General features: G+C 50.4%; 1 protein-coding gene across 14 annotated transcripts in view; it reads left to right on the top strand.

The window, feature by feature from the left end:
* The window catches only part of RPH3AL (rabphilin 3A like (without C2 domains)), a 147,571-nt gene that overhangs the window by 50,790 nt on the left and 75,693 nt on the right, over positions 1–21,088 (top strand). For all 14 annotated transcript variants that reach the window (XM_081029478.1, XM_081029474.1, XM_081029473.1 and 11 more), the window contains exons 3-4: positions 1,603–1,746; positions 4,478–4,607. In XM_081029478.1, the coding sequence (XP_080885604.1) occupies positions 1,603–1,746; positions 4,478–4,607 (274 nt within the window). The remainder of the gene's footprint in view (positions 1–1,602; positions 1,747–4,477; positions 4,608–21,088) is intronic.

The raw sequence follows: 21,088 nt of genomic DNA, 5'->3' as shown, positions 1-21,088 counted from the left end.
GGTGTGAAGACCTCACGTAGCCCAGCACACAGGGAGCTAGGAGCAGCTGTTGGTAACGCATGCCGTGTGAGGCCGGGGGAGCCGAGGGGGGTGTACAGATGGGAGCTGGGCACCACTGAAGGTTCTTCCTCGGGAGTTGCAGCCTGTCCGTAGCTAACAGCTTGAGTTGGCCTCCTTTGGCTGTGTGAGGGGGCATTGCACCTGCAGGGGAATAAGATGCTCTGTGGGGCCTGACTGGAAAGGGGTAGTGAGTCTGGGGAGGAGGTCACGTGAGAGAAAGTAAATTGTTGGGGCTTGGTGGGTGATCAGATGGAGACAGGAAATGAGGTTCGGAGGATGGCCTGGGGGAGCCTAGCAGGGCTGTCAGCAGCCTCGAGATGGTAGCTCCCCTGGTCAGGAGGCCTGCTGATTCCTGACTTGCCTTTAGAAAGCCATCTAACTGCACCCTGCCTCTTTCCTCTTCTGAGATATGAGGAGGCCTGCCTTGCAGGATGACAGGAGGTTCCGTGTGTGGGGGAGACGAGCGGGGGGGATCTATGGAAACCTTGGCTGAGGGCGAGCCCAGATTGAGTTGGCTGGAGCTGTGTCCGCTGGGGCTGGGGCTGGTGCTGGTGTTGATGCTATGCCCTCCCCCGCTAACTGACTAGGTGAGTTCCCCTTATTTATACTTCCTCCTAAGGCCCACCTGCATGTTCCCCCCAGCGGCATATCTCTAGCACCTAACAAACCTGGCATCACAGTAGATGTTCAATAAACTATGCATCGAATGAATAGCTCTTACAATTTTCCATTGAATAAATATTTGTGTAACTGATTGGGCATCTGTCTCCCCCAGCATACGGTAGTTCTTCAAAGCAGTGACTTTGCCACCTTGTCCATCTCTGTTCTCAATACCTGGCAGAGAATGTCTCGGAGAAGCAAGGACGTAGGCCAGGGAGCTTGGGGCTTGGTCTGCTGCTGCCGCTCCCTCCTCATCCGGAAAAACAGAAAGTGTTTGCGTTCTTCCCCACAGCCCCTGGTATCTGCCTCAGGAGGTGTCATTCCTGCACCCGTGGAGTGGAGACTGCTGAGTCCCCTGGTCCGGCCCCAGCCCCATCTCGCCATCTTGCCACCTCTCCTCTCAGGCAGCTCGGTTACCCTCCTGCTCTTGCACCGTCTAGTTCTTAAAATGCTGTGACTCTCCTTTTATCCTCAAGATTCATTTTTAACCTCATTACAGTTCTTTCCTATTCCATAGTAAACTCCATCTCATTTCTTACATAACTCAGATCTAGGGTTTCATTCCTCTCTTGATAATCTGTGCTACCGCCCTCAAAACCTCACGCACCGTGGCGGTGGCCTTCTCCATTTGGGCAGCGGGCACGTCCCAAGCTCCTGCCCCCAAGGTGCTAAGGTGGTGTCATCATCTCCGCGGGGCCCAGCAGCTGGAGGACAGCAGAGCCAGCACTTGGAACCTGACATCTGCCCTGTTTCCTGAACCCCTTGCCCGCAACACACAGCCACTGGGCCCTCCCCTGACTGTTCTCGGGGGGATTTGTGGATGCGGTGGGGTGTCGGGGTTTGCACTGAGGTGGTCTCAAGGCCTCTGTGTTCTCTCTCGAGGCTGCAGACAGGCTGGTCCGTGCACACCTACCAGACAGAGAAGCAGAGGAAGAGCCAGTGCCTCAGCACGGCCGAGGTGGAGGCCATCCTGCAGGTCATTCAGAGGGCCGAGCAGCTCGATGTCATGGAGCAGCAGAGGATTGGGTGAGTAAGGGCTGCCCCCCGCTGGGCAGGAGCAGACCAGTGAGAGGAGAGCAAGGCCGCTTGGTGCCAGATTAGTGGGCGGGGAGACGAGCCCTAACCGCAAAAGCTGGCTCTTTACCATGGGGAGTGAGTCAGCTCTGCCTGAACACCCCTGGAGTGTAGACGTGTAACTCAGCCGTCAAAGCCTCAATATACGCCTCTGTAAGATGGGGATAGCGGCTGATGTGTGGGCCCCAGACTGTGGGGGGATGAATGAGTATGGCGAAACACGTTAGGATTGTTCTGCTCTGCACTCTCAGGGTCCGCTGTGATTCAGCAGGGAGGGATTTAAGTTGAGGCTGAATCTGGGTTGTTCCATCAAAGACTCCAATAGGAGACACTCTCCAGCTTGTTCTAAGCTCGTCTCCTGGCCTTCGGCATCCAGAGCTGACCACTAAACGGTCTTCAGACAGCTTTATTGTGTCTTTTTGTTTGTTTGTGTAATTACAAAAGCAATTTATACATCCTCTAAAATCTGAAAAACACAGAAAAGCACAAGTGGGAAAACACAAATGCAGTGTGTTGCCTTGGGCAGGAGTGAATTTGATTCTGATCTCTTTGTTCTTCTATTTATCTTTTTCTAGTAAATATATGATGTAAAAAAAGTCAGACACTGGAAGAATGCACAGCCCTAGAAAGTGAAAGCATCACTACAAAGACCACTACTATCCCAACATTTACTGTACTTGCCTCAATAATACTGACCTGTTAAACTGTCATTGTATTACACAAAGGGGTTAGCCCAGACTAGTTGTCTGTCTTTTGCTTTTTCCCCCACTCTGGGCTCTGGCCCTGTGCTGCCCGGGGCCCTGCCAGGCTCTCTGCAGCTCTCGCGCTGATGATTGATTGACATTCCAGTGTTTCATCCCTCAGGCTCCCCCAGAAGGGGATGCGGGGAGTGGTGGGGGTGTTTCATGTGGGTTCCCCTATGCAGTGGGAATGCATCTGGGCTGTCGTCTTGCACTTCCCTGTGCTGCTCACATTGTCTGGCCCGCTCTGGGAGCACTGGGTTCGGCAGGGTAAAGAGTGACCCAAAAGGCAGTGCCTCAGGTTAATGATCACAGAAGGAGGACGTGTGACCCGTGTGCTAGGAGGTTTCGTGAGTTAGGAGCACAGGGATGTACCGACCGGGAATCCCTGAGAACAAGTGGGTTAGGCCAGGATGGAAGCAGGGTTTGCTCCCAAGTCCCTGCAGGTCCCTGGGTGGGGCACGATGATCCGTGTGGAAGTCAGGAGGGCGTGTGGGGAGAGGCAGCCTCAGTGCCCAATCTGCTCTCCCTTGCCCCTAGGAAAGGCCTGATCAGCTCAGGGGAGAGCATGGGGTTGTCCTGAGAGGGGGGCCTGGGTATGGACCTGGAGTCCACCTCTTAGGAGTTGTGTGACCCTGGCAAGTGACTTCCTATCTTCTGAGCCTCAATCTTCTCATCTTTCAAATGGGGGGAAGTAGCATCCTCCTCACTGGGGGGTTGTGACAATTAGAGGAGATAATGTATCCGCACTCTGCCCTTCATTCATTCAGGCATTTTCACTGCATGTCCACTGGGTACTGGCGATACAGTGGCCAACAACACAGAAGTGGCTGCCAGTTTTGTGGAGATTATAGTCATGGCATTACAAGTTGTCGTGAAACGGGTCCTCCTGGCCTAAGGGACCGTGGGACCCCGGGAAGAGGCGCCGACGCCAGACTTAGGGGGTTCATCGCAGGCTCCTGGCTACTCAGCCTCAGAGCTTCAAAGATGGGCTGTTTTTCTTTCTTTCTTCAGCTTCTTCAAATGAAAAAGTTTCTGCATCGTCCTGGATCCCTTTTACCTCCCCGCACCCCATAGCCATCCAGGTTGCCTCTGAAGTACAGCCTGTCCCCGTCTCCACCCCCCTTCCCTGGACCTCCTGCCATCGCCTGCTGGCTTCCTCACCTCCTCTCCCCTTGTAATCCTGAGTGAGCTCTTAAAAATGTCACTCAGATCCAATCACTCCTCTCCTTAAGACTCCTCAGTAGCTTCATGGTGATTTTAGGGAATAATCCAAACTACATTTTGTGATCTATTAAACCCATGTAATCTGGGCCCTCCTCGCCCCTGCAGCCTCCTTTTATCCCAGCTCCCGCTCGCTTACAAGGCAGTAGCCACGCTGCCCTGCTTACCAGGCCCTTTCCCACCCCGAACCTTAGCCCTGACTGGTCCCCGGCCTGGAAGGCTTCCTCCCCGAGCTCTTCACATGGTCTGGTTCTCGTCACCCTTTAGCTCTCAGCGCAGACGTTCTCAGCGCAGACGTTCTCAGAGCGACTTCCACCATGACCACCTGACATGCCCCTGGCCCCGCCCACTTATTTTAGTTATTTTAGTGCTTCCTTCTCTAAAGTCAGTTTGCTGGTTTACTTATCTCCGGACTTTCTCCCTTTACTGAACATAAGTTCCATGAGAGCAGGGACCACGTCTGATCTCTGGCTTGTTTGCTACAGTAAATAATCCCAATGCCTGACACATCATAGGTGCTCAATTAATACTGGTGAGTAAATGAATGATGAGGAGTTAGCCAGGGAAAGAGGTGAGGCAGGGAACAGTACCCCAGGTAAGGACACAGTGCATGGGGCTTAGAATGTATAGTGTTGAGGCCTCGTGGCAACCGTGTCTGGGCAGCGGTCGGGGTGGAGACAGGAAGCACATCCCATCTAACGCTGTATCCTGTGCTACAGGCGGCTGGTGGAGCGGCTGGAGACCATGAGGCGCAACGTGATGGGGAATGGCCTCTCCCAGTGTCTGCTCTGTGGGGAGGTGCTGGGCTTCCTGGGCAGCTCGTCGGTGTTCTGCAAAGACTGCAGGAAGGTAAGGCCCTGCTCTGGCCCTGCCGCTCTGGCTATCCAGCCTAGACCAGCTCTCCTGCTGCTCTGTGGCTTTGCACCCAGGCTCCCAGGAGTGTGTGTGTGTGTATTTGTGCATACATGGGTAATCACATCGTATCCTATGCTTCTTGGCAAGAAGGATTGGAGCCTGAAAGTCAAATGGCCTGGCTTCTAGGGCCAGCCCTAGAGGGAGTGGACCTCTGGGTCTCACAGGCACAGTTATGAATACAGCTCTTCCACTAACCATCTAACCTCAGAAAACTTGCTTAATAGCTCATGCCTCATCATTCTCATCTGTAAAATAGGGATAATGATAACATGTGCCTTAGAGAGTTGTGAGTATTAACTCTTACATGCAAAGCTCTTAAAACCTTGTCTGGCACGTTACGTACTCAGTACATGTTTTTAGTTGTTGTTAAGTAAATACAGTCCTTCTCAGGGCCAAATAATATGCTAGGGTTGCACTTCTTCTTCTGTTGGTCTGGTTTCTTGATCCCTGCCCTCTCTCAGATGAGAATTAGGGCCAGCCCGGTGGCTCAGGTAGTTGAGTGGCTGTGGCCAGCAGCCAGCATGAGTGACCAGCAGCCGGTGAGAGCTGCTGTGCGCTGCTGTGAGCAGCCAACTGACTGCCTCAGCCGGGGGAAGTGCACAAGGCTCATAACACCAGCATGGGCCAGGGAGCTGTGTCCTACACTACTAGACTGAGGAACAACGGCTTGAACCGGAGGGGGCTGGGGGAGGCGGAAGAAGAGGGGGGGGGAATAAAGAGAATGAGTTTTGCATGAAGGTCAAATGGATTTTCTCCTGTTCTTTTTCCTTTTCTTTTTTTTTTTTTTGAAAGTGCCTCATTTTATTTATTGATTTATTATTTTTAAGGAGAGCACAGCTCACAGTGGCCCATGCAGGGATCAAACCGGCAAACTTGGTGTTAGTAGCACCACACTCTAACCAACTGAGCTAACTGGCCACCCCCTCCTGTTCTTATTATACTCTACCAATCATTCTAAATTGTACCACATACTACATTGTTTCATATTGAGTCTAATATGTTTGATAATAACTTTTTTGTTTTTCCTGGAGTTTCTAATTGCCTTTCTTTTTTTATTGACCAAAGAATAATGTGCCTTCTGATCCTCAAGATTATTTAGCATCTCTAGTTTATTCTCTATTACATGGAGTCTACGTTTTTTCCTTCCAGAAACCCTTCTAGATTCTTATTCCTGCTCGAGCTTAGACTACTTGCGGCATAGCTATAATCATGGGACTACCCTTTACTGCCCTCCTAGGTTAGACACACTGTTCCCAAGATGCCATGTCTTCTACTTTTTTAGTTTTTCACTCGCATTTTATTGGAACCAATGCTCAAGTAACTTCCATGAGCCAGTCTGGTGTTTTAAGCCTGGAGTTATTTTGGTGAACAAGACAGAGAAAGAACCTTCTCTCTTGAGGTTACACTGGGTGCGGGAACCAAAAACTTTGATCAAAAATGATCAAATAAATAAGAAGACTTCAATAAGTAATAAATTCTGGGAAGAAGTAATAGGGGATGTAAGACTCGGGGTGGGGTGGGGTTGGTAAGAGTTGAAAGGACTATAAAATATGAAGTCAAAGCAGAACCATGAACTTGGCAACCTTGCCAAGGGCATTGTCAGAGGCATTCAGAAGCTGGATGATAAAGGTGCAAAGAGGTTAATATGTACAACAAATAAGTGGGAAAGCCAGGATTTCAGCTAAGATCTTTGTTTTCCCCCCTGCTCTGTAACATGTTGTGAACTGGGCTGAGGAATGTAGATTACCTGGTAAAGGGTCTCAAGAACAGTATGGCAGGAGCCTGGGTGTCAGGGAGGGGATGGGCACTCGTGTGCCAGCTTCTCCTTAAGCCCTCCATAGGTTCTGGACTAAGATACCAACAAAGAAAGTGGGCACACGGACTCGGAATGTCTTGCTCCCAGCACCTAAGCAGGTAGGGTTATATTTTGTGATTTCTGCCTGGGAGAATAGGGCCCCAGCATCCTATTTCCTCCTTCTGCCTCTCAACCCCACAATTGCTGTAAATGTTCAGGTTTGCAGGACCATGATGAAGGGACAGAGCCTTATCTCCTTCCCCTGGAAAAGCCTGGGGCTTCTGCCACAGAGGCAGGCTGTTGCCCCTGCTGCTGAAGGGTTAATGCCAGCTGCTCCATGGAGACACTCCCTAGGCCACAGTGGCAGTCCCAAGAGAAGACCTCAGCTGGATGCGGGGGTGGGAGAAAATGCTCTTCCAGACACTTTTGCCACCTCGACCCCATGGTACCCTGGGGCACTGGGCTAGTCCAGAGGACAGTTCCACTTGAAATTGTTCTTATGTTGCAGGAAGCTAAGGACTTGGTCCTGGCTTGGGTGGCAAGGTGAGGAGCCCTTTGAGCTTCTGAGGGGACTTGTTCCTGCATGAAAGTGGGAGGAGAACATGCTAATTAGGGCCACAGCTTAATGGGCATTTGGGGGGGGTTTCTTCATCCGTCTTTGAAAAGATTGTGTTGTTCATTCATTCATTCATTTGTTCGTTCATTTATTCATTCTACAGATAGTAGAAGGCCCACTGTGTGTAGGCCCTCTTCTAGGTGCTGCTGATCCCATGAACAAGACAGATGAAATCCTTGCTCTCATGGAGATTATTTTCCAGGGGTGGGAGAAGAGAAACAACAAATAAACAAGCACACATAATGTCTAGTAGTCTGAGGGCTCTAAGTGAATTATGACAGGGCAATGTGATAAGAGTATGACTGGGAGGGCCTCTGAGCTCAGACCTGAACACAAGCAAGAGCCAGCCCCCAGAAGATCTGGGTGCACGAGTATTTCAGGCAGAGGGAACATCAAGCACAAAGGCCCTGAGGCAGAAACCGTGAAGGCATCTGGGGCAGAGAGAGCGAGAGTTGGGCACAGCTGATCACACAGAGCCTCGAAAGTCAAGGTCAGGAGTTGAGATTTCATTCTACGTTGAATAGGATGCCAGTGGAGCATTTTTAAGCAGGGGCGTGATGTGTCATCTGATTTGTTTTTAAGAGATGAGCCTAGCTGCTATCTAGCGAGTGGATTGCAGGGGGCATAGAGTGAAAGTGGGAGACGAGTTAGGTGGTGATGGCTGTCATTGGGAGGGATGGAGTTGGGGACCAGACAGAATAGGGGCAGGGCCATATGCTAAGCGAATCAGTCTCTTGAGTGTATTCTAAGCAGATGGGGAAGGGTCAGAGAGCATGACTGAGGGCCCTAGGAAGGAGAGAGGATCCTAGAATGCAGTGGGGCCAGGGCAAGAGGCCACTTGGTCCGCCCTGCAGGGTGAGTGGGTGGTGGGCCTCCTGGGCTTGCCAGTAAGTGCTGTTCCCATGTAGACGGACTTGGATTGTGGTCCCAGGTTGGCCACAGCGCAGTGACCTTGTACAAGTCATTTAACCTGTCTGAGCCTCTGTTTGTTCATCTGTAAATGGGGTAATAAAGCTTATGTCATCACTGGCTGGGTGTGAGGAGTAAATGAGCTAATAATGCAGGGAAGCCCTTAGCAGAGTGTCGGGTCCATTTCGAACACTCGGTAAAGGATACCTGCTGTTGTTACTGCTATCATTATTACTCCACTTCAAGGTCCTAGCTGCTCAGGCTGCCCACATGTTACAAAGAATGGAACTTGCTTCAGTCAGCTCAGGCTGCCCTAACAAAATACTATAGACTGGGCAGCTTCAACAACAGACATTTGTTTCTCATATTCTGGAGGCTGGGAAGTCCAAGGTCAATGTGCTGGCCCATTCAGTTTCTGGTGAGAGCCCTCTTCTTGGTTTGCAGATGCCACCTTCTCCCTATGTCCTCACTTTGTGGAGAGAAAACCCTGGTCTCTCTTCCACTTCTAATAAGGATACCAGGGAGAAGGTGGGGCCCCACTCTTATGACCTCGTTTAACCTTAAAGTATCTACTAAAGATTCTATCTCAAATACAGTCACATTAGGTCTTCAGCGTAGGAGTTGTGATGGGCTTCAGTTCGGTCCATAGCACCCCACATTCTCCTTATTAAAATTCATGTTTTCTTGAACTTAAAATTGGAATTCCCACAGTTAGTCCCATATTTTTCATAGTTTATATAAAAGCCTCTGGAAGCCTTTGTAGCTCTCCAACCTTGGATGTCTTGAGCCAGCAGGGAAACCAAACTGCTCAGGTTCTTTGCAAGTTCCTCGTACGAAACTAACACTCAATCATTTATTCAGCCTGTTGTGAACTCATTCTGGGTTAGGGGAATCCAAAAGGAGAAGGGTCCAAAACAGTCACTTCCCTCAGGTCCTGATGATCAACATGGGAAGAGAGTGTCCTCTAGAGTGATGATGACCATGGCTGAGACCAGGGTTTCCAGGACTGAGAGCAGTCAGGAGGGCTGCCTGGAGGAGCTGTCTCCTGAAGGCTTCTCAGAGGCCGATAACAGAGCGCAGGGCATTCCAGGCAGGGGAGGAGAGCACAGCAGAGGCGCATAGCTGGAAATGGGCTGGGCAAGCACCTGACTGTGAGCATGCAGGCCCCGAGGCCAGGGAGAAATGTGTTGAAAGAAGAAAGAACATAGGAGCTGACATCAGATTTGACTTAGAAACAGGGGACTTTGGAGGAGGGGCAAGGGGCAAGATCAAGGGGGCCTGAGGAGCTGAGATCTTGGGGTAGGAGATGGGGCTCGTTAGAAGGAAGAGTTCTCTTGAGGGCCAAGCTGCATTTGATCAGAGTTGGCAGGTCCTTAGAGCCCTGGGTCCCCCAGGAGATAATCACAGATGATCACAGACACCCTATGGCCACTCTGTCGGGTGGTGGTCACTTTGGAGCAACAGGAGGCCCAGACTGAGCCTCAGATCCTTCTGCAAAGCTTTTAGCCCCTGCAGGGGCTCTCTGGTATTTGGGAGGGGAGGACATTGTCATCCATTCACTCAGCGGGCAAGTATTTATTATATGTCTACTGGTACCGGCACAGAGGAATGCAGTGTAAAGACACACAGATCCCTGGGGCTCAGGAGGGAGCTGTTAAATGTCCGTGGATAATTAATTACAGTTATGTTTGGGGTTATGGAGGCAGCCCTGGGAGCCTGAGAGAGCTCGAACAGGGTACTGGCCTAACTAGGGGCATCAGGAGTCCTCCACTGTAGGCTCACCAATTTCTGGGGCACCTCGCTGTGTATTTCCATCTCCACTTTCCACCCCTTCACCTTCTTCAGTGGGTCCGGGGAGGAGTGTGGGCCTGGGCAGGCTGCTGAGAAGAGATGCTGGAGAGATCTCTGACATGGGAAATGTTCACCTCCAGGCTTCAGGTGCTCCCAGCCCCACGGAGCCATCCCCTGCAAAAGCCCTGGCAGCGTTCAGCAGCCACAAGCTAACAAGCGTGCATGTGGGATCCATGATGTACCCCTTGCCGCAGCATTCGCTCCATAATTGGGCCCGCATGCCCCGGCTGCCTGCCCTCATTACAGGAGGGCTGTGGTAGAAAAGGCGAGGGGCTGGCTGGTGAATTAGAGAGGCCTGGCACTCCTAATGGCTTAGGGTCTGAGTCAGCCAGCTTTCGGTTTAACTGAGAGTTGGGCTTCACCAGCGATGGGAGGTGGGATGGGGCTGCAGGAGAAGAAGCCACCTGAGGCGTTCTCGTCATGCAAGGGAAGCAGTAGGAATTTGTCTGGGCTCAGCCAAAATGTGTGGGTGCAGATGAGCCTGCCCATGTCTCAAAACGATGGTCTCAGTAATGTGAGCTGAGTCCCTGTGAAAGAGGATGAGGCAACCCGGTAGCCCTGTGCTCTGCTCAAAGCCTTTCGGAAAAGTCCAGGTGTGTGTGTGGGGGGGCACGAGGGGAGTCAGGCATCCCCTGTCCAGGATGGGGAGGCACTGGAGGGAAGGGGCCAAGCCCAAACTTGATCCCTGCCTCCTACCCTGCTCAAGGCTCTGAGGAGCTGTTTGAGGGGGGTCATTCCAGACCCCCAGCAGGGGAGCTGGCAGTAACCAGGGACCACTAATCCCATCACAGGAGCCCACCCTGGTGACCTCATGGAACGCTAATCACCTCCCTTAGTCTCCACCTTCAAACACCATCACATTGGCAGTTAGGGCTTCACCATGTGAATTTGAAGGGACACGAACATTTGGTCCATTACACCTACTGAACAGATACGGAGGGGAGGGGCGCAATCTGTATTTATGAAGCCCTCCAGGGGATTCTGATTCTCCTTATGTTTGAAAACCCTGCTCTAAGGTCCCAGCCCCAGACCTGGCTCAGGGCGGTGGTGAAGGACCTCAGTGGCTAGCCTTCCCTCTGCTTGTCTTACTCCCTTTGCCCTCCCCCCATACCCTGCCCCCGAACCACACAACCCCCACCTCCCTCACACCTCACCTCCATCTTCATATAGCACACCAGCCTATACCCCCACACTCCCACATGCCCCCATACCCTCTCATGCCCCACACCACACATCACATTGCTTACCTGCACATGCACACACGCACACAAACACATGCACACACACACACTCACACTCAGGATCCCCAGTGCCTTCCTTCAGACCGCCCTTGCTCTTGCCAACAGTGAACACTGAGACCATTGTTTTCACCTTGTGAGTCTATAAAATGCTTTCACAACAGTCATCCTGTTTGGTCCTCAGGACAAAGCTGTAAGGGCTACAGGGGAGGGGAGGCTATTCCAGAGTCACAGGTAGAAGACAGAGGCTCAGTGGAGGCAGTGTGGCCTGCTTGGGACACCCATCTGGATAGTGGGGAGCTAGGTCCCCCAGGGGCATTCGTTGTGTCGTGCTGCCCTCCGTTCCTTCAGACCAAAGCATTCCTTCTCGTGTGTTTTCCCGTCCTTGGAGAAACAGGGATAGCTTTCGTAAGAGCACAGGAGAAGAGATATATTCAATGGTTAAATATTGAAAACTTTTCTCAGAAAATCAGGAGCAAGACAAGTTCTTTCTATCTTTACCACCACTTCTATCCAGCGTTGTACTGGAGGGCTTGCCAGTGCAATCAGGCAAAAAAAAAAGAAAGTATGGCAAAGCGTTGGAAAACAATAGCTAAAACTGTCATTATCCATGAATAATGTGATTATGTCACGAGAAACTCTGACTCTAAATACAAATGGCTAACATCAGTAGGTGAATTGAGCAAGGTGGTTGTATACAAGTTCCATATACATACAAGAAAATTGGTATTTCTGTATACCTGAGACAAAAATGAGAGAAAGTGAAAAATATAACTGATGACAAAGGGCACCCTGGTATGCGGTGGGGAAAAGAATGGTCTTTTGGATAAATAATGCGAGGTCATTTGCGTGTTCATATGGGAAAAATGTATCTTGACCCTTACCTCACACTGGGCACAAAAGTCAATTCCAGAATGATTTTAGATTTAAATGTGAAAGGTAAAATAATCAATATTTCGGAGAATAAAGAAAGAAGAAAAGAAAGAAAGAGCGAGTGAACACAGGAGATGTCACTCTAAGGTGGAGGAGTGGGTGCCTATGTCGGTATGGACGATGCCTTTGGGGACGCCGGGAGCACCCGGAAGGCCCAGTCTAGAGGCCGCCCTCCGCCTGTACTCCAGCCGGGGCCAGCAGTGGCCAGCTGGCTGCCCTCACCACTACGAGGGAAAATAGCTTTTCCAGCCCCTTTCCCAACCTTCAGAAGCAGCCAAATGTTCTCAGGATGTTCCCACTGCAAAAGCTCAACATGTAGGATGACTGAGCTCCAGGGGCCACAGTCTGTGCGGGTGGGAGGACAGGCAGCACCTTTGCTAGACTTTGACCTTCTTTGGAGCCAGCTCAGCACCCTAGGCCAATCCTTGCAAATGAAATTGAATTTTATGAAGGGCTTGTCTCTGCAAAATTTTTTTCATTCATTCTTTCTACAATGTTTTATTGGGTACTGACTATATGCCAGGCCCTGACTATATGCCAGGTGATGAACAAGGTAGGAGGTGGCCTCACCCTCCTAACCACTGGTAGGTAATAATAAGAACAAGTACTTCCCTCTTTTACTCTGCCAGACATTGTTCTAAGGGCTCGTCACATGTTAACTCATTCAGTCCTCCTAACAAACCGTATGGGATTGGCGCTATTATCATCCCCTTTTACAGATGGGCAAACTGAGGCACAGAGTGGATAAGTACCTTGCCCAAGGTCGCTCCGTTAGTTGGTTTTAGAGCCAGGATTTGAACCCAAGCAGTCTGGTTCTGAGCGTCCGTGCCATTGACCATCGTGCTACTTCAACCCCACAGAGTTCATGACCTAGAAAGGCAAGATGGACAAGAACAAGTAAATACAATAATTCCAGAAAGTGACAAAAACATGAAAAGTGGGGGAGGGGTGTAGGGCACTATAAGAGCCAGTGGGGAGGGAGTGAGAAGGCAGCTATTTTATTTTGGATGCACAGCGTGGGCCTCTATGAGGAGGTGAGATTTGAGCTGAGACCAGGACGAGAAAAAGTCAGATCTGGCAGAAAGTGTCCCAGGCAGAGAGAGCAGCATGCATGAGGGGCTGGGTTGGAAAGAATGTGGCATAATCAAGAGCAGACAGAAAGCCAGCGAGGCATGGAGAGGAGAGGACCCCACAAATGACTTTTCAAGTTTTGTGGCCTGGCCTTTGCTGAGCCTGCGGAGTGGGGGCTGCTCCACCCTGCGCCTTGGATTAACTTGAGTCCCCCAAAATAGGAGGAGGCAGTTTTTTAAATTACATATTTTGAACTTTATGGTAAAATGTACATAACATAAAATTTACCATTTTAAGTGCATGGTTCAAGGGCATTAAATATACTCACTTTGTTGTGTTCCATCACCACCATCATCTCCAGAACTTTCTCATCTTGCAAAACTGAAACTGTATACCCATTAAACATTAACTCCCCATTCCCACCCACCCCAACCCCTGGCGTCTACCATTCTACTTTCTGTTTTTGTGAATTTTTTTTTTAAATTGGGGAACAGTGTGTTTCTCCAGGGCCCATCAGGTCCAAGTCATTGTCCTTCAATCTAGTTGTGGAGGGCGCAGCTCAGCTCCAAGTCCAGTCGCCGTTTTCAATCTTAGTTGCAGGGATCGCAGCCCACCATCCCATTGAGGGAGTTGAACCCTCGTTGTCTTCAATCTAATTGTGGAGGGCACAGCTCATTGGCCCATTTGGGAATTGAACCAGCAAACCTGCTGTTAAGAGCTCGCGCTCTAACCAACTGAGCCATCCGGCCGCTCTATTTTTGTGAATTTGATGATAGTTACCTCATGTAAGCAGAATAATATAATATTTGTTCTTTTGTGTTTCTCTTATTTCACTTAGCATAATGTCTTCAGGGTTCATCCATATTGTAGCATGTGTCGGAATTTCCTTCCTTTTTAAGGCTAATATTTTATTATATATAGGTATCACATTTTGTTGATCCATTCATCTGTCCACTGACACTTGGGTTGCTTCACAGTTTAGCTATTGTGAGTAGTATTCCTATGAATATGGGTATGCAAATATTTCTCAGAGTCCTTTCAATTCTTTGGGGCATGTGGTGTGACAATTAAGTTCGCGAACTTGCCACCGTGCACTTATAGTGGCAGCCCTGTACAAACAGCTTGATAAAGTTTCATAACCTTGGTATATCAGGGTCTCACAGCTGTGTTCTTGATGTGTGGCGGTGTCTTACTGAGTGGAGTATATTATTGTTGCGTGTTTTTGTGTGCCATCGTGAGAATGTCTGAGTTTGAATTCCAGCAACGAACAAACATTAAATTTCTTGTTAAACTTGGCAAGAGTGGAAGTGAAATCAGGGACATGTTAGTCCAAGTCTATGGGGATAATGCCAGGAAGAAAACGGCAGTGTACAAATGGATTAAACGGTTTTCTGAGGGGAGAGAATGCCTCACTGATGAAGAGAAGGCAGGGTGACCAATAACGAACAGAACTGATAAAAACATTCCAAAAATTCATCAAATTGTGCATCAAAATTGTCCATTGACTATGAGAAGCATAACAGACCAAGTAAATATCAATAGAGAAACAGGAAAATGTTAACTGAAAATCTTGGCATGAGAAAGGTGTGTGCAAAATGGTCCCAAAGGAGCTTATCAATGAATAAAAGCAAAGGAGAGTCGAAGTTTGCCAAGACCTTTGGGAGAGGTAAGACGATGTTTTGGGCTGTGTTATCACTGGTGATGAAACATGGGTGTACCAATAAGACCCTGAAACAAAGCGTCAAAGTGAACAATGGAAGTCAGCCAATTCTCTACGACCAAAAAAGTTCCATCAGTCCAAATCAAGAGTCAAAACAATGTTGCTAACCTTTTTTTGATATAGGAGGGATTATTCATCATGAATTTGTACCAACTGCACAAACAGTTAACCAAGTTTACTATTTGGAAGCGCTGAAAAGGCTGCATGAAAAAGTTAGACTAATACCGCCTGAACTTTTCGCCAACAATTCATGGCCCTTGCATCACGACAATGCACCAGCTCACAGGGCACTGTCTGTGAGGGAGTTTTTAGCCAGTAAACAAATAACCGTATCGGACCAGCCTCTCTACTCACCTGATCTGGCCTCCAGTGACTTCTTTCTTTACTCGAAGATAAAGGAAATATTGAAAGGAAGACATTTTGATAACATTCAGGACATCAAGGGTATCTCAATGACAGCTCTGATGGCCATTCCAGAAAGTTCCAAAATTGCTTTGAGGGGTGGACTAGGCCCTGCCGTCAGTGCATAGCTTCCCAAGGGGAGCACTTCGCAGGTGACTATAGTGATATTCAGCAGTGAGGTATGCAGCACGTTGTCTAGGGTGAGTTCACAAACCTAATTGTCAGACCTCATATACCCAGAAGTGGAGTGGTTGGATCATGTAGTAATTCTTTTTAATTTTTGGCGGAGTTGTCATCCAGCTTTCCATGGCGGCTGCACTATTTTCCCTTCCCACCAACAGTGCACAAGGGTAAGAAGGGGCAGTTTTTCCACAGAGCCTCTTTCCTGAATGGGGGTGTGATGAAACTCATCCGTGACCCCCACTCCCTCTCCAAGCCCAGCCCTCAGCACCTCTGTCCCTCGGGTGCAGCCACAGAGGCATAAGCCTCCTGGAGCAATAGCCATTTCATCTGAGTTGCCTCTATATTGGCCTTGCACTGCCCTTTCTCCTCCTCCACTTAATTCAGATGTAGAAGAACATGTGTTTGTGTCTCATTACAAAGATGGATTTTTTTTCACTCAGCGACTGATGTTTCCTAAATTCCCAGAAAAAGTCACTTAATTCGCCTGCCCTGAGGGCTCGCTCTGGCTGCTGCTTCATCGCCCAGGCTGCTTGGCAGGAATTGACTTGGCCACTGTTGCCAGATTGGAGTCACCACGCAGCATCTTGGAACATTAGCCCGCCCGTCTGACAGAACAACTCCATTAAGACACACGTATTTCTTGCTGTTCTGGAGCCTGTGGCATGGCTTTTCTTCCCCCCAGAGTAGCTGTTTCTTGCTGTTTGGTGCAGTCCAGTGACCATTGTGTTCACCCCATCGAGCACTGACCTTCAGCTCAAGGTCAAAGGCAGCTAAGCCGCTACCAAGAACCAGGGTGTGCTCAGGGAACCGCTCGACCCCTGGTGGCAAGGCCCAGAGCTTCCTGGAGAGAGACGAGCCTGATGGTCATTGAGTCAGTTCCTGCAGCCCTCTAGAGACCCTGACCACTTAGCTCACCTTCATGAAAGCCCTGCCCTCCAGGAGCTCACCGCTGGTGATATATGCTGCAACACAGTGGGAGAAGTGCTGTAGGAGCAAAAGGCGTGGCGTGATCTCAGAGCAGAAGGGTGGCAAGGCTGCCACCTGGACAGGTGTGAGAGGCTGCAGAGTGGAGCTTATGTTTGAGCAGGGCCTGAAAGGGTAGAAACTGGGCTGCCAGGGGAGGGCATTTCAAGAGGAGGCACAGCTCTGTAGAGGCAGGGTGAGTAGAAAGTGCAGGGACTGATGGACATTAGGCATAGCTAATAATTTGGGGTATGAGGAAGCAGCGGGGAGGGAGGCAGGCTGAGGGGGAGAGGAGAGAGTGAAGTAAGGATCGTGAAGGGCCCTGGGTGCCAGGCTGAGAAGTGTCCTGCAGGCAACAGAGCCATCAAAGGGTGCTAAGCAGGGATGACAATCATGCGGGTCTCTGGGGAGGCTAAGTCCAGAGGCAGATTTGGGGTGGGGAATGTGTGGTACATTGGAGAGAGCCTGTTGGATGCTGAATTATCCAATTAGCAATAACACGGGCATGAATTCAGGCAGGAACCACTAGAATGCAGATTCAAAAGACAGTTAAGAGTTAGAAATAACCAAAGCTACCGGTGATTGATAGCTCATTCCAGGCCAGGCCCTTCCCCCACTTAATTATCAGCCACCCCGATGCGCACTTTGCCCTAGTGTGTGGAGGTTAAGTCCCTTGCCTGGCCACAGGGGTTTTGTGGGCACGATCAGTGGCAACGTTCAATGGCCTTGCCCAGTGTGCTGCACTTATACTTGGGGCCCAGTGTGCAAGGCTGGGCTGGAGCAGGAGCAGGCGTGGGGAGGGGCTGGGGGTGCAGGTAGGGCTGAGGGTCCTGGGGAAGCCATATGGTCGTGTAATCTGTGGGCTGGATCCCAGGCTGATGGTCTGAAGAGGGGCCCTGGAGGGAGATGAGCAGCCCAGAGGTGGACATGGGAGTGACTGACCTTATAGGAGAGCACAGAGGTCCAGGTCGAGGAGAAGACTCCCACCAGGTAGAGCATGGTGGAAGCGTTGCTTGGGGTCAGCTCTCTTCTCCCCTCGAACCTGCCTAAATGACCTGTCTGGAGACATTTCTGTGACCTGTTATCCCGCCATGGATGTCATGCTGTTGAAGTGTCAGAGCCTCTCTGTAAGTAGGTGAGGCAGGACTGGTCATTAGACACCTGCTGTATGTGGTCAAGTCACCCAGGCGTCAGGGGCATCACATTGAGAAGCAACAATCTCTGTAAATGCTGAGGAAGCTGCTCACTGGGGCGTGGGGGGCAGAGAGGTTGGTGAGAGCTGGGCCTCCGCGGAGGGGTGCTTCTCCCCGCTTAGCCCCTCAGCTGTGAGGCGTCTCCATCCTCCAGATGGGCCCTGGTGGGGCTGTCCTCAGTGTGACCACCAAGAACACAGGGCTTCTGTGGTCCATCTCCACCAAGCCCCAACTTGGGCTTTACCCTGAGTAAACTGGGCTTTATTACTGCCAGTGCCTAGACCCCCAGCTTGACTTCTGACTATGTTTCCAGATTTGACAACTCCTGCCCCCTCCTGGGCTGTGCCCCCGGGAGCCCACTCCGGCCATCCTGGTGACTCCGCCCCTTTCCTCGTTCCACTGCTGCGCCAGGGACCCAAGAGCTGGGTGGGTCAGCACCTGCTTTTGTACAATCCATGAGCTAGGTGGTTTTTACATTTGTAAATGGTTGGGGGGAAAACATCAAAGGAAGAAGAATATCTGTGACATGTGAAAATTATATGAAATTTAAATTTCAATGTCTATAACATTCGGTTACAACAGGCCACACCCATTCATTTACATATCATCTATGGCTGCTTCAGTGCTATATTGGCAAGGTTGAGGAGTCTGCGACAGAGAGCCTAGACTATTTACTTTCTGGTTTTTTACATAAAAAGTGTGCTGACCCTTGTCCTAGCCCATTTGCCCCTCACCCAGGGTGCCAGGCCACTCAGAAGTGAGAACGAGTATGACTTCCTTTCCCTCCCAGTCATGTGTTGGTGGGGTTCAGGTGGATGGTGCCAGGGTTGGTTGCTTGGGCTTCAAAGTACTGAAGGATTTAGTGAGATGTAGACCTTTTACTTTGTGATTGGTTTTCTTTTCCTGGAATTTAAAAGAGTAATTGACACTTTTGCATAGAGGTTAAGAGCCCTGAATTCAGACTGTGTGGGTTCTCCTCTTGACTTGGGCAGTTAACCTTGCCTCTCTGCCTCAGTTTTCTCACCTGGAAATTGGGACTAATAATAGTACGTTCCTCATAAGGTGGTGTGAGGATTGAAATGAGTGAAGTACATGATAAGCTCTTAGAAACAGTGCCTGGCACAGAGTAACTGCTCAATAATTATAAAATCAAACAATACAGAGTGTATAAACTATTACCACGCCCCTGCCTTACCTCCAATCTTAGTAGCCTGGGCGTTTGTCTTTCTCTCTCCACAGGCATACAGACATTCACTGGTATATATGCATATATATTTTTTGAATGGGACCATCATAGACTACCCTTGCTCTGTAATTTCCTTTTTGCATTTAATAGCGTATTAAAGATATCCCCCCAAGTCTAAACATGGAAATCTAATACGATCTTTAGTTGCTGTTTGATATAAGGGAGTTTTTCACATTTTCCTGAAGCCCTTTCTTTTCTAGGCTGCTCACACACCCTGTGGGGGGCAGGACCGGATGGGGGTGCTGGGCCAGGCCCACCCTCTTTCACTCCAAACACCCTTCCTCCTGCTCCCTGCTGTGTCTGGACTCTTCCTAGTGTTCCAATCTCTCCCAGGGCCATAGCCCGCTTTGCAATTTGGCTTCTGCCGCCTTCCTCTGCTCAGCGCTTTCCCTGCCCCTCATACCCTCCCATGTCTAAAATCTAGTTGAGGGTGTGGGTCGAGTTTATTTCTCAAAAGTCCTTTTGGTCGCTGTGTAAATCAGAGGAGGGACATAGCTGGTGGAGTGGGAGGGGGGCAGTGCTGCCTAAATCCCTAAGTGAAACATCTGCATCTCCGCTGTACTTGCCTGCTATGCCTGCAGTTGCAGTGAGTGGACCAGGCATCAGCACACCTGGCCACAGTCGCAGCTCTGTTCTGAACTCCCCATGCGACCTTGGATAAAAATCCCTTTATCTCTCTGCGGCTCTTGTCTTCTCCTGTAAAAGGGAACAGTGGGAGGAGAGGGTCTCTCAGGCCCTGCCATCAGTGTCGTCCTGTGAAGTGCAGGCTCCGTTCAGCCCTTGCCGCCTTACTGCTCCTCAGGGGCCCCCACGGACTCCCACAGAATATAGTGGCAGCAGCCGCAGCTGTGAGCTAAAACTCCTTTCTCTGTGCCTCCGAACACAGCTTGGTTTATTGTTTTAAAGGCTGTGGCGGGTTTGCTTCCTAAATCTCTTTGGCTCAGGCTGTGATGAAGTCTGTGTCCTCTTAGCAGGGAAGCCAGTATTGAAGTTGGCATGTGCTTCTGAGACGCCCCCCACCCTTCTGCCTCTGATGTTTTTGTGATACCACATGACCCTCATGTTGCCCCAGAGCTAGGCAGGGGAAAAGCAGCTACTATATGCATGTTTCAGATGGAGACACTGAGGCTCAAGACCGTGACTTGCTCCTGGTGGCACAGCCGAGGCCGTGTAATTACGCCTACAGCTCAGTTCAGAACTTTGCCCACATACCCTTTGGGGAGTAAAGAGAGCTAAATACATAGGAGACCCCAAAGGGAGGTGATGTCTAGTGCCAGCTTGCCAGTTGGGTTCCAAGGCCCTTGACTAAGTGTCCCCCAGTAGAGCGGATTAAAGCCCTTAGAGCCAATAGCCATCCCCAGTAGGGTGTGGCATGCTAGGCCCCCCCTAAGGCAGACCCCTCACAGAGCGGGCCCGGGGTTGCCCTGGTTTGTCACACCCCCAGGGCAGTAGCTGGACACATGTGGGGGTATGCAGGGGGTTGAGTTTTTGGTGTTGAGTCATGAACCATAGGCACTGTGAGGCCAGCCCCTTGTTGAATGGGCAAAATTGTCTGCCTGCTTGATTAGGGGTGGGGGACTCTAGTCGGGCTTCTTCTCAGAGACGCGTGTCTGGCACCCCCTCAGGCTCCTTGCCACCAGAGCTCAGTGGCTCTTTCCCCTGCGTCTGGTCAGTGTACATTCGAGAGAACTCAGACAGCAGGAAGCAGTGTTGGCAAATGTATTTAGCAGCTGTTACCAGGAACGGTAATTTTGTGCAGCCTCTTGTCCTCGGTTGTGGTAAATAACAGATAATGACATTTCCAGTTGGTGGTGTGGCCGGGCAGCGCACACACGGGCCTCACCTCACCGGCTGCACCCCGCAAGCTGCCACGCTAGGGAAGGCCTGTGATTCTTCCTTGCTCTCCAATCACCCGTTCTTTCTGCTGCAGCCTTTCCCACGTGCCTATTTGCTGTTCAGCGACCCTAACTGAAGGTGGATTTAGCCAGTCGGTCTGTTCCCCCTCAGAAAAGCATCAGAGCCCCTGTCCTGCTGGTGGGGGCAGCTAGAAGTGGGGGGGAGAAGAGGGAGCCAGCTTTTCTCCTGAGGCTCCCTTTAGCACGGGTCTCCCAACCAGGAAAGAAATCAGGCCTTTCCAGAGACCCCGCTGCTCAGGAACCATATCTGCCATGCTGAGTTTCCAGGCACAGACAGGAGTGTAGTTTGCGCCCACCAGGGAGTGAGGCCTGAGCTCGTGGATGCGCTGCGGGGCCTCCCCACCAGGCAGCTGGCTGCCTGTGGTGGAGTCTCATTTGC

Source organism: Rhinolophus hipposideros (genome assembly GCF_964194185.1).
Source record: "Rhinolophus hipposideros genome assembly, chromosome: 20".
In the NCBI taxonomy this organism is placed as follows: Eukaryota; Metazoa; Chordata; class Mammalia; order Chiroptera; family Rhinolophidae; genus Rhinolophus; species Rhinolophus hipposideros.
This window is presented reverse-complemented; position numbering and strand designations above follow the sequence as displayed.